The 14,688-nt window shown below is 35.7% G+C and overlaps 1 protein-coding gene across 1 annotated transcript in view; it reads right to left on the bottom strand.

Annotated features, from left to right (window-relative positions):
* The window catches only part of STXBP4 (syntaxin binding protein 4), a 143,064-nt gene that overhangs the window by 14,751 nt on the left and 113,625 nt on the right, over positions 1-14,688 (bottom strand). The window contains exon 17 of the mRNA XM_045525274.1: positions 2,300-2,357. Coding sequence (XP_045381230.1) covers positions 2,300-2,357 — 58 coding nt within the window. The remainder of the gene's footprint in view (positions 1-2,299; positions 2,358-14,688) is intronic.

The raw sequence follows: 14,688 nt of genomic DNA on the forward strand, positions 1-14,688 counted from the left end.
AGGGGCTTGTTGATTCTCTTTAGTCTCCTCTCCTTGGATGCTGTTTTCTCTTGTGGTAAGAGTCCAGCCCAAAGCTATTGTTCCACTCTGCAAGGAACAGTGGCTAAAACCACTGGGAACCAAGCAATGAGACAAACAGACTCTCTGGCTGGCCATCTCTTGCTCACTCTTTTTTCTTTGCTACGGGCAGTTGTGCCCTTACTATCCTTTTCTCAGAAAGCACTAACTAGTTGTGACATTTAGCTTATACTGACAGACTGCTAAGCTTAGGTAAAGGAGTTCTCCAAAGGGTCCTGCCCCCTTTACTAACATTTTTCAAAGGCCTTTGAATGTAGAACCCCAGTTAATAATGAGGGCTAGTTTTCCTTCTTTTGATCATGCATTTCTTTTGGGAACCCTCTAGGAGACAGACATGGCTGGGGGCAAGATGCAGCCCACTACCATCATAATACCATCCTAATAGGAGCCCAGTGACACCTACTTTTCACACTGTTAAGAGGATTAAAGGATACAATGCATAGAAGAATACACCTAGCATATCCTGACTGTTAAGTGCCAGCTAGTGCTCGAAAAATGCTCATTCCTCCACCATCTTTTCCTTTATCAATTAAAAGCTAATGTCAAAAAGAGAGAAAGAAATCCAACCCAAATTTGAATGTAATTTTTCATTTTTCTGCTATTTGTATAGTACAGTGATTCAAACAGGAACTAAATATGATTAACTCAGTACATGGGAGAGCAAGTTTCCTTCCAGAAGAGAGAAGATTCTGGAAGTGAATAGTGTGGTATTAAATGTAATCTGCACATGGAATTCCTGGGTCTTCTGCTCCAAAAGTTCCTTTCTCCTTCACATGTTCTAAACAACACCTTTGCTTTATTAATCACTTTTTGCTAGAGACAACCAGGAAAAAATATACCATGAAAACACTTTGCCAGGTTTTTTCTTAGTTTTTTCTTTGCCTAGTTTTTTTCTTAAATCTTTTCAAATATGAAGCTTTTGAATTCTCAATCTTTCCAATGCTCATATGATTTTTCATGTTTTTTTCCTGTAATGATGGTTTCTCCATACTGTAAATTAATGATGACTATTTATTGCATATCTACTGTGTTCAAACTTGTATTGTAGGTGCTTAACATTTAACAGCTTTATGAAGTAGGTAATAGTCCCCTTATCTTATGATGACAAAACTGAGGTTACGAGAGATATAGGAACCTGTGTAAAGTCGCAGGGCTTGGGAATCAAGAATCTGGATATTGCTTTGTAAAATATCTGCACATCTGAAAGGACAGCAATGTCATGTCTCCCTTTTCCTCCCCAAATACACACCAAGTATAATATACAACAGAGTCTCCTAGGATCTTAGGAGTCTGTTGGGATTACCCTTTGTGTACTCATAATGCCAATTCTGACAGGAAAGGAGTACCCAGAACATAGTAGAAGTATATCAGACTGCTTTGTCCAGGGTAAAACTTACCAGTCCCACAGCTAGAAAATGTATTCCTGTTCAGGCTTTCAAAGATAGGTCTCTATTAGTGACAGTCTAGTGCAGTAGAAAGGTCTTGGGGTCAGAGGACCTTGACTCTAGTTCTGGCTTGGTAATTTAGCAGCTGTGGATTTTCTGGCAACTACTCAAGGCTCTTATTTTCTTCATCTACAAAGTAGGAAAAATGATAGCTACACATACCTCCAGGGGTTGTTCTGAGAATCCACTGAGATAAGGTTTGTTTATATACTATCTTATTTATCTATTAAGTTATTTATTGTCTGTTTTTCCTCACTATTATGTAAATTCCATGTTATCAGGAACTAGTCTATATTTTTCACCACTTTATCTCCAGGGCATAGAACATTGCCCGGCAACAGCAAATGCTCAAAAAATATTTGCAGAATGAATGAACTGTGTGGATTGTAAAGCATTAACAAATGTTGATTACTATTAGCATTATTGTTAAGAATTTTTAAGACATATAAAATGGATTTTTCATTAGAAACTAACTTTTCATAAATATTAATACTATTAGCCAGAAAGTGATTTCAGGCAGTCAGCATTTAAGTTCAAATGATGCTCCTGTTCCCGTTTTTTGATGTTTCCCTGGAAATTATTACCAGGTTTTTCCCCACATGATATCCGATATTAGCATTTAAATCACATGAATTGAAAATGGTGAGGCTTCATTTCTTGTTACTAATTTTTGTAACCTCCAAGAAGGTTTTTGGTTTTGCTGATTATTCTGCAACTTCCAGGTTCTCTCCAGATGTGAAGAAAATTGCTTACTTGGTTGAGACGCTTGTACTTACTTGATGAAGTACTTGATTCCATCTGCTGTGTAAGCTTCCTCCCACCCATAAGGTAAACCTAGAGTGAAAGGAAACCAAAAATACATTTAATAAGATGATGCAGATAAATTTATTTCCTGGACACAAACCTCCCCCATCTTTACAATTATTTTAAGTACATTTCTTGTACAAAATAATTTTTCAGAAAGGGAGAATTAAAACAGTTCAGATAAGCTTTCAGACTCAGCATCTTCAGAACACAATAAATAAGTCTTGAGCAGTTAACAATCTGCTTTAGTTGCAATAACTGGATTATGACTTGTCATTTACATGTGGTGAGCATTTTTGTCAGCAGGATTCAAGCAAAAATTTGTGTTGCAGCGGATGGTTTTTGCCTGGAGGCAGAAGGATGGACAAGATGGCCTCTGCTTGTCTATTCTGGCTCAAAGTATCTTTAATTGGCTCCCTTTACATTCTTTCACTAAGCTCCACAGGGAATCATACATGAGTGCCAGATCAGCAGGGGTTTGAAAGTAGCTTTTGGACAAGACAAAATTCCTTATTAAGTTTGAAAGTTTAGCAAAGTGATTTACAATGGATTGTGGCATTTTACTTTGTTAATTAAGAATTTTGTGCACTAAACATAAACGGCCAAACAATTTGCTAAACTTAGCTTCCATTTCTGTAATGGGATTGAGAGTAGTTAGCTATAAAGAGATGTGGATTGACGTAAGCAAGCAATATTTGGCTATATTTCTGTAAATGAGTACATTTTGGCCCTCATCCTTTCAAGAGATCAGCCCCATGTTGAGGCAGCCACATTCTTATGTTCTGATTGGGGCTGGTATCCCTCTAGAAAACACAATGGTTTCTACCCCTTTGCTCCATCCCTGAGTACTGCTAAGGATATTAATTGACGTTTTGGATCAGTTCTTTGACACCGGCTTACCATGGATCAGGTAGCCTACTTCTTTGGCAAGTAACTGAGCTTTAACAAAAAATCACTGACTTTTACTTCCCCAAGTCTTGGCGAGGGGGCAGAGCAAAAGTGCAGAAAGAATAACTTTCTGAATGAAATAAAACCTTACTCTATCAACATTTGTTTATTAGAGAATATTCTTTGAGCAGCAGCTCGAAGAATGTTGATTTATTTTGTAATTAAGAAAAACAAAACAAACAAACAAAAAGCTTTGCTGTATATTTATTTCCAGTCTTTTAACAAAAGTTGTATAAGATAAGACCTTGGGCAAAATTCCACAATGATTTTCCTTCTATTCTCTTTGTGAATAAATGTTCCTATTCTAAGTAGAAAAGAAGCACTTCTGAGAACTCAGCATAAGCAAATGACTGGATTCTCAGGAGCCCCTGAAGTGACTCTCTACGTCCATCTCCTCTAGTGTGCGCGGCCGACACATGCTCAGCCAGACAGGCCATGATAAACTGCTGCGGCACCACCAGTTCAAGTGGATTTATTTTCTCTCTTCACATTTTCAGTATCTTTTTTACAGATCACTTCATTCATCACTGACAAGTCCATCACCTGCAGGGAAGAATCTGATGACTACACATAAGAACCTTGCTTTCATGACAAAAATGTTCAGAAATACCAGGATTTCTGATCAATAAGCAAAGATAGCTAAAAGTTAAGGAGAAAGTTATTCTAATATGACTTTTTGTCTGCTAAGTGACTTATCTGTCTGACCAGCACAATTATATCTATCTTCTAATTTCTTAATTCATAGATATTTTTTAATGAAAAGGAAAGAAAAATGTATACTTTAAAGATAGTATCTTTTAATCCACAGGATCATTTGAAAATTGAGATTGACATCGGATTACCATATCCCCTGTGCCATCAGAATAGAATTTCTGCCTTAATTATTTCCTTACAATTATTAAACAAGAATTATAACTTCACGACAGACTTATAAAGTTACTAATTCATAAGTATTTAAATCACAATGGTTATTTAAGGACTATAGCCATAAAGATATCCCTGTGTACTGAATTTATATATATATATATATATATAGTTTATATTAGGATATCTTCCGTGTTCTGAGAAAATGTTTCTTTTTAGGAGACTGAATAGTTGTTTATTTTTCATGCAGTTAATATAATCTATAAAAGACAGACCTCGAGACTAAACTGAAAGTACTTTATCATTCAGTGACAGTAATAGAAAACACAATTGCTCTGCAATTATAAACTGAAAAACAGCTTATTTTATACAAAAAGAACACTTGATTTCCACAAGGTTATATGATTATGATAGACTCAGTTTTCCATTAGTGAAGGCTTTCATTTCTTTATAATAAGTGATTTGGATGTAATTATAACTTTATCTAAATAGATTTCAATAATTATTGTTCCATATCTATATTTCCCATATCTTTATACTTGTGAATATAATGCTTCTATTTTCCTTTTCTTTTCATATATTTTTTAAAACTGTTAAGACAACTATAACCACCTGTAATTTGTTTCTGATTGGAAGTGTTTGTCTATGAACCCTCACATAAGTCTTTCCATCAGAGATCATCTGTTTCCAATCAACAACTTTACGGTGATGACTCCAAAATCTGCATGAGTATCTTGCCAAAGTAACAGTCTTAAACATATTCAGTTTAGAACACTGGCTGTCACCTAAAACTCAACATATCCAAAACCAAACTCGTCACGTTTCCATACAAATAGTTTCCTTTCCAATTTTTCAGTCTATTTGCATACCAAAGATTCTCTTTGTCATATTTGGCCTGTGTATTCATTAATTAACATTTATTGATTATTTATTATCTGGTCAGCATTTTACTAGATGCCCAATATACAATGATAAACAAAAACACATGGACCTTGATCTTCTAGAGCTTTAAAAAACAATCATAAATAAAGACATCATGAAAATTAGGAATAAGTACTATGAAGGAATAGTACGGAATACAATGAAACAATAATTCATAGCACAAAGGCTAAACTCCCTAATACATAAAGAACTCCTTAAAATCATTAAGAAAAATATCAATGACAACAAAATAGGAAAAACATATGAAATATTTAGGACACAAGAAATACAAATGCACTTAAACATGGGAAAATATGCTTAACTTCACTCTTAATAAGAGAAATAGAAATGAAACTATTATGACATGACTTATTCACCCATCAGTTTAGCAAAGATTAAAAAGTAGTTTAAGGGTGTGAAGAGATAATCATTCTCATACTAATGAAAGTATAAAAGTATAAAACATATTTATAAGGAGAAACTTGTCAATATCTATTAATGTCTAAAACCTTAAATTCTAGTAATAGTAAGAGTTGACATTTATTGAGTGGTTAGGTGCTAGACACTGTTCTAAGCACCATAGGTCTACCAGTCCACTATTCCCCACAATGACTCTATAAAAAGTACTGCTATTATCCTTATTTAGGAAATGAAAGAACTGAGGCACAGAGGTTTAAATAGCTTGTCCAAGGTCACACAGCGGGCAGATGGCAGAGCCCAGACTCTTTACCACTATGCTGAAGTGTCTCCATGCACAGTTGAATCCAGCAATTCTTCTAGGAACTTATCCTCTAGATATGCTTCATGTACAAGATTGTTAATTGTAAAAACAAAAGATTGGAAATAATAAAAATAACCATCAATGGGGACTGATTAAATGAGGAAGTAATTTATATGCCAATTTGGATGGGGTGGTGTGTGTGTAGGGTCAAGGAAGGATCTCTGGAGGAGCTGGACTTAGCCAGGCACAGACATGGGGAAGAACACGCTAGGTAGAGTGAATGGCATCTGCAAAGGCTCTGGGATGGGGAAGAGCTTGGCACATTTGAAAAGCTGAGAGAAGATCATTGTTGCTGGAGCAGGTAAGGGAGGGAGAGGGTGATATAAGATTTAGCTGGAGAGGCAGGTAAATACGACTATGCAAGGCTTTACAGGTCATGTTAAAACTGTTTGGAAGTTTCTTAAAAAGTGAAGCAGGAGATCTGCATCTGTTTAAGTAGAAGAAAGCTGCAACAGATTGTTGGTCCCACCATATATGGAGGAAAAGCCACATAATCTAAAATAAAAAAAAAATTCTTTTTTGTGTGTGTATGTTCCTCAGAGACTTAGTTCCTCACTTGAACTGCTTCTCAGGTGAATGGAATTCCAAAGGATGCCAAGCCCCTCTGGGGAAAGATGAGGCACACAAATTCTTTTTCCCTTGGCAGAGCACAGACTCGTTTGTTTTTTTGTGGGGGGAGGAGAGGAGTAGAAAACCTGACATCTTCACCCTGCAGTGGCATTAGGTAAAAAGTGACCTGTCATTGGGGGGGCAAGCTCAAATTCAGAATCCTGCAGTAATACAAAGCAGAGTTTGACTTCCACAAGGAGAGGGGAAGGAAGCCCACTTGATCATCACTGAGTAGGAGGTAGGATTGTTTGCCATTGGGAAGTGGCAGAGAGGCTGAGAAAGTCCCACCTCTGAGACTCAGGTGCACAGGGCCTGTCTGAAATGGAGACGGGAGTAGGAAAACCAGGACCTTCTCCCCTACCCTCCAAAACCACTACTAACCTTGCACTGAGAAGCAACAGCCTTCTACAGCTGGGAGAGGGCAAGAGCACCAACATTAAGCAGCCACTGTGATGCAGGTGTGGAGAGCCTGCTGTTAGCTGAGGATAGAATAGGAATACTAAGAAAACCTCCAGCACTCCAGACCTCACTTAAGCACAAGGGAGTGGCAGGGCAGATCACCACTGGAGAAATTTGAAGTCTGCGGTGAACTCAAGGTATAGAGACAAAAAAAAAAAAAAAAAAAAAAAAAAAAATACAAACCTAGCCCAACTACAAATGAGACAGAATCAACCTCCCACACAACAGCTCGAGAGAGAAAAGACATGCTTTTCTGGATTTAAATATTATTTATCCCAGCCTCTACAATTTCCTATCTTCAATGAATGGCATTCAATGAAATTATGGAACACATAGAAAAGCTATAGGAAAAAAAAAAAAGATAAAACCACTAACACAACCAGATCCAGAGATGGACAAAATATTGGCCTTTAAATAATTTTAATTTATACATTAAAAGATCTAGTGAAATCTAGCTACTTAGGTTGTATAACTATAGTAATGCTCATCTGCTTGTGTATATTACACAGGAGGAGGGTGACTGAGTTTGTTGAGGTCTGGAATCTTGTTAAATGGTGTGATAGAAGGAGAGAGGGCCAAGGGAGTTGAGGGAATTTGTCAGAATGATTGGAATAATGGACCACAGACCTTAAGCTAAATGAGCTTTACTTAAAAGACAAGTAAAAATAACAGCGGAGGCTGAAGAATAGAGAAAATGGAGAGGTGAAGTGATAAGAGATCCTAAACCATGGAGTGAGCTGGAAAGATGGGAGGTTTGAGTGAGAAAATGGGGTGTTTGAACCACTTTCTTTTGATGTCAAGATTTGTGGTGGAAGTGGAGGACCACAGTAAAGTGGGAAAAAATGTCGCTGGCAAAAGAGAACTGAAATGTGACAGTGGTGGATTCCCATGGATGATGGCAGGGGCTGGGATAGGCAGAAATCTGGGGAATGAGAATTCTGAGAATAAAACCGACAAAGACAATACCATCAATCTTACCTCAAACAGAGCCAGATTTATTTGAAAAATACTTGTTAGTATAATTGTTACAAAAGTTCAAATACATTTAACTTTTAGCATACAATAAATATCCTCAGAAGAAGAGGAGAGCAAGGGAGGGAAGGAGGGAGAGAGAGATATCTCTAATTCACCATTAATAAGGCTTCACTACAGAATATAACATTATTCACATAAGTGGAATTTTCACTTGATTTGCAGTCAGAAAATTACAATCTGTATATAATGTTCTTCAATGGCAAGTTGAATAACCATAGGAAAGTAATAATCTTATGGAGTCTTGACTTTCTTATTCATATAGTAGTTATGATAATGGCTATCCTGCTAGCTTATGGAGTTATCAAGAGACTCTTATTTGATAATATATAACTACACAATTATATACAAAAGAAGACCATTATTATTAATTGTAATGAAAATTACAGTTCCTTCTTCATTGCTTATGGTTCTAGTGATATAGAGTGATTTGGATGCTTAACGTAGGAAAAGCTTTTAAATTATCTACAAGGGAAACTTCCATTAAGGTATAGGCACATTTTTTACAAACTTCTCTCAATACAGGAAATTATATAGTCTGTTTCACTCATGATAACATTAAGCAAAAGAATAACAGAAACTAGTTGGTCACTCTGACCCTTATTCAGCAGTGTGCTAGCAAATGTTTAACAACTGGCTCTTGGGTGCAGGGAAAGCCTTGACTTGTAACATTTGTTAATATATGTAGTGCAAATACTCTACTATGACTGATTAAAGCTATTAATCTGGTATCAATACACCGTGATATAATATTCCCAGATATAATAGATGTAAATAACCTCAAGGACAAAGATAATAGTAAAATGTTGGAATGATTAGGGAGTGGTTAGTTTTTAGTATTTATTACCTTTTCTTTTAATATAATTTAATTTTCAGTTAAAACATTTTTGATTTTTAATAATAACTATGTTTGACAATTGGCTCTATATTCAAGCCAATACAGTCCAGTGCCAGCATACCGCTGTAGTTACCCATCTCTTAGCTCCGTGGTCCTAATAGGAAGTTCCAAAAATCAAAGGATAGAAACACTGTTTTGTCTAATAGATGATTACATGAAACTGATATCAGTTTTTAAAGATGTAAAGAATTGTGGCACTAACTATAAACTATTTATCAAATGTTTACATAGAGCTTTCCATGTGCCTGACATTCTAGGTATTTTACGAATATTATTAACTCATTGTACTCTCGAAACAACCATTTGAGATAGGTACTGTTATTAACCTCATTTTATAGAGGAAACAGGGATAAAGAGGTTTAAATAACTTGCCATTGTCACACTGCTAATAAATAGTGCAGTCACGATTTGAATACGAGTAACCTGATGTGAGAGCCTACGCCTATAACCATTGTTGTGTTGCTTCCATTTCCATAACTCCTGTTTGCATTGCCAACAACCAATATTAAAACGATCAAATAATACTTTTGCCTAACTTTGAAGAACAAAAAAAAGAAAAAAATGTCCCCAACATCTCAATTTGTACATTATCCAGAGCAATGCTCTTTTAAAAGGAACTGAAATAATTTCTAGGCTTGAACACAAAGCAGTCTATTTTAGAGACATTTTATGTTAGATTTACGATTTTACAAGTTAATTTGTAGGTCTGAACTACAGTGCCAATTTTAAAAGAACCACTATCTAATTTTCCTATGAAAAAAGAATCTATTATACTGAGAGATGGTTGTGACCTATAAATAACCAAACAACACAGTATTTCAAATATAAAAAATAATTTCTAAGAAAATAATTTAAAAAACTGTATAGATTTTTCTGAATTGTTATCTAAACACTCCTTAATATTAGACTTGTATAAATGCTGTATTAACAGACATGATTTTGGACCTGTGACTTGATTTTTTAACCACCTGGTTACAAACACCATCATTGTTTGAGGAGAAAAAGAGCAGATGATACATACATACACATGCACACATACACACACATATAAGGTAAAAGATTTTACATGTTTCGTATGTCTCAAATTCAAAAGTTAAAATGTTGACATAATTAGATATGAGTTATTTCTAGTTAGAAGTCACTCATCTGGAAAGCTACCAGCTATAATATATTAAAGGAATACCATGGTAAAAATATTTCTATAGGTTATTTGGTGGTTGATAGTCCTCTATCTACTTGTCATTATTTTTTGCAAATAAATACTACACTAGTACTCAGTTAAAGGGGAGAGGAAAAGCTAACATTCCTTTTACGCATTTTTCTTCTCAACAGATACAAAACTTGGTATTTTTACAGTTGGAGTTCTTTTATTCCCAGTCAAATTGTGGGGTCATTTCCTTGAACTCTGATAGCCAGACATTCGAGAAGCCGGTTTAAATGTTCTTTCTTACACTGCCGTTATCCCATGACCCAGACTGAAAATGAGAATGTAGGATTTCACCAGCAGTTGTCTCTGGGCATTTATACAATGCTGGGGGAATGATCTGGGCTAAGGTACTTTGATTTGTTTTGCTTAAAATCAATAATATACAATGGACTTCATTCTGTGCACTAAAATTCAGCACAAAACTTGCTGAAGCTTTCCTCTCTAGGGTGTGAGATCTCTTTCTGCATAATCAGCCTAAGGGGAGAGCGGAAGAGGAGGACTAAATGATCTTTTCAAACTCTATTCTGCTAGGACAATCTTTGTTTATGACTAGTCATCTAATAAATTTAATCAATGTAAAGAGCAATTATGGACAACATATCTGCTTTTCTTTCCCCAACCTTCTTATTTCTAAAGGGCTCCCTACCCCATACATAAATTTCTCCCCACCTTCTAAAGTTCTATATAATTGTTTTGGATGAAGTAACTGGAAAAAAGAAAAAGAACAGAAAAACTTTCATTTCACAAATCTAAGTGAAAATTTGAGCCCAATTTTGTTTTACAGTAAAGCATTTTTTTGGACATCTACTATATGTCAAGCATTAAATTTGTTATGGTAAGAGACAGTTTTTGCTGGTTATTCTTATATAAATGTTATATAAAATCATGTGTAATTCATTAAAAAAAACTTTCAGTACATCCACCCTATTCTCTTAGCAGATGACTTTGCTTCTTACCTCACTGAGAAAACAGAAGCAGCAAGAAGAGAATTTCCAGATTCCCATCATAACATCCACTAACATTTCACATACTTTGCTTTTCTCTGTGTTCATACCTCAGGCAATCCTCCCATCTTACTCAAAACTTCAGCCCAACAATTATCCCCTCTCAATACTAGATCATTGCCATCAGCCTAAAATTGAGCTATAATATTAATATCTTCTATCTGAAAAAAATCTTCTGTCTTGATTTCACATTTCCTTGCAGATACTATTCCTTTTCTCTGTTCCACTTTACAACAAAACCCTTTGATGGATTTATCTACATTCAATTCCCCTCTTCCCATTCTCTTTTAAATGGACTCTAGTCAGGGTGCCATTCACCCCATGCTACTAAAACATCTCTTGCCACTGTATGTCCAAAGGTCAATTCTCAGTCCTCAGCTTCCTTCTCCTATGACTGTATGCGACACAGTTGATCACCGCCTCCCCCTTGAAATACTTTATTCATTGACTGCAAAGATAGAGCTTTCTTTCAGTTTTCCTTCATCATCGGCTGTTTCTTCTCTGGCTCATTTGCTGGTTTCTTCTCATCTCCCCAATCTCTAAAAGCTGGACTGCTTCAAGCCTTGGTACTTTAACCCCTGTCTGTCCTTACTTTTTCTTTTCTTTCTCTTCTTTTTCTACTTACACTCATTTGTTAGGTGACCTCATCCAGTCTCTTGGTTTAAATATTACTTATACTCTGATGAGTTGGAATTCTATATTCTCAGCCTGGACCTCTCTCCTGATCTCCAAACTGGCAAATTCAGCTACATGTTCTCCCCTCCATTCTGTCTGCAGTCGTCTCACTTTTAAACTGAAAGTGCCCACTACTGTTCTCGTTAAAATAGGGAAGCTGCAGTATTTATATCTGAAATCTAAAAAAGTTGAACTCATAGAAGTAAATATTGGAATGGTGGTTACCAGGGGTGGGTAGGGGAGCAGATAGATGGGGAAGGCGGAATGCTGGTCAAGGGTACGAAGTTTCTGTTAGACAAAAGGATGAAGTTCTGCTGATCTATCGCACAGCATGATGAAGACACTTAATAATAATAATGTGCTGTGTATTTCCAAATTGCTAAAGAGTGGATTTTAAATGTTCTCACCACAAAAAGAAAAGTATGTGAGGTGATAGCTATGTTAATTAGCCCAATTCTATCATCCCACAAAGTATACATGTATCAAAACATCTCATTGTATCCCATAAATAAATACAAGTATTTGTTAATTTATAAAAAGGGAAAAAGTAAGCTTTCAAGGAAACATACTTACTTTTCGTGCTTTTATTAGTTTTCTACTCTTGCATAACATATTACCAGAAACGTAGCAGCTTAAGACAACATGCATTAGCTCCAAGTTCTATAGGGTGAAAATCTGGCATGGCATGATTGAGTTCTCCGCTTAGGGTATCACAAGACTGAAATCAAGGTGTCAGCTGCGATGAATTTTCATCTGGAGGCTCTGGGGAAAAATTTGCTTCCATTTGGAAGCAAATTCCACTTTTGTTTTTTGGCAGAATTCTGTTTGCAGTTGTAGGGCTGAGATGCTCTGAAATTCTTGTTGGCTCTCAGCTCCTAGAGGTAGATGGCATTCCTTGCCATGTGACTCCCTCCATTTTCAGGAGAGCAATGGTGCATAGATTCCTTCTCATACTTCCAGTCTGACTTCCCTATCTCTGATCTCTAGACTCAGATTTAAAGGGCTCATGTAGTTCAAGCCCACCGGGATAATCTTCCCATTTTAAGTGAACTAGTTATATATGCAAAATCTCTTCACGGCCCTACCTAGGTTAGTATTTGAGTAAATAACTGGTAGAAGGCATGTGTACATCAGGAATGAGGTATTTTGGATGCCTCCTTAATGTTCTGCCTATCACAATGCTCGTATTATTTATTTCATATAATGTCTAAATCAGAGGTAAGACACTTTTATTTTGTTCCAAGGAAGGGAAACATCACTAAGGAAAAATATATCAAAGGCCATATATTATACAAGTAAAAAGAACTTCATAGCTAATTTTAAGGTTTACTTAAAGAAAGAGGTATAAAATATCAAAGTAATCTATAATTTAAAATAATCATGGGATTATAAACATTTTCCCCAATTAATCCAGAACATTAAAAAATAGTTTTCTGTTTCATTCTGTGGTCAGTTAATGAGGGAGAGAAAGTGATAAAATAGAAAGGGGAAGAAAGAAAGAAGCTAGCAACGGAATGAGAGGCCAGAAGAGAGCAGAGATTTAAAAAGAATGCTTATTTCTCTTAAATAAATTGACTATGTAATCTTATAGTTGTGTGTATAGTTATAGACTATATAAAAAAAGAAGGAAGAGAGAGAATACATAAAAGAGATTAATGGGAGGCTAAAGTTAGGCACAGTAAAGTAGGGTAGGCGAAGTGACTTTGGAGGTGGTGGACTGAAATCTCCAGATCCTACCTCTCAATTTGATTTGGAATATCATCCAACCTATCACTGGTATGGTTGATTAAAAGCTCCCTCACAATTGTCCACCATGATAACTTCCCAAACATTTTCAGCAGTGCCTCTGTCTGGCTCCTTACTTGCCCAGACTCTCTAGGTCTGCAAGAAACTTAATTCAAAACTTTTGCTAATAACATTTGTTGAGTGTCTGCTATCCAAGGCCTGGTTGAATGGTACTCAGGTTCAGAACAGTGCCTCACACACATGGGCACTCAAGAAAGAGACGTTGACTGACTGCAGAAATTTGCCTACCATGAAGACTGATGGCTCAGTGAGTCTTGCACATATTTGAAATTTTACTGTTGTCATAAGGTCTTTGTACTCATCAGGGGAACTTTCTCACAAATATTTTCACAACTGTTATTTGTGGATTTTGACACCAGGGTACTGGAGGACCAGTAGACACACACTTTTAGACATGCTATCACAGACCAGATGAAATGAAGTCAAGATCATTGATGTTTCCCATCTTGAGTATAAATAATGAAACTCTAAATATAACTAATTCATAATCATGTAGCATTTTGCTATTAACATCCTTTTCTTTTAAATTAAAAAAATGTTTATCTGGAAATCAGCTAATGAGTTCACATTTCTTTCAGGTAAAGTTTGAAAAAAATCATAAAAGCAAAATTTTCTTCAGACATTTGCCTTTACAAAGATTTGTTTGAAGTTTTATCAAATGTATTTTTAAAAAGATTTAAAGAAAAGCAATAAAGACAACTTCATAGAAGAGGTAAATTTTTGAAATCATAGCTCTCATGAAGTCCGATAAACTCAATATTGTTTGTGTTAAAGAGTTACGAACTCAAATAAAAGTAACCCAATCTTTGCTTTTTCTCTTCTAACTGTATAGTTTGCTGACACTTAAAAAAAATTTAAAAATCCATACTACGGCATTCAAGACCATGCAAAACATATATTCTCAGAAAAACATATCCTTGAATTTTCACAGCAGTTGTATTCATAATGGCTCCAAACTGAAAACAACCCAAACATCCATTCATTCGTGACTGGATAGAGGCATAAAAATACAATGGAATACCACCTGGCAATACTGAGAACACTGACATACAACATGCATGAATCACAAAAGCACTATACTAAGTGGAAAAAGGTGGACACTTAATAGTCTTGTTTACATGAAATTTTATAAAAGGCAAAACTAGAGTGACAAAGCA

This window comes from Lemur catta, chromosome 15, assembly GCF_020740605.2.
Source record: "Lemur catta isolate mLemCat1 chromosome 15, mLemCat1.pri, whole genome shotgun sequence".
In the NCBI taxonomy this organism is placed as follows: domain Eukaryota; kingdom Metazoa; phylum Chordata; class Mammalia; order Primates; family Lemuridae; genus Lemur; species Lemur catta.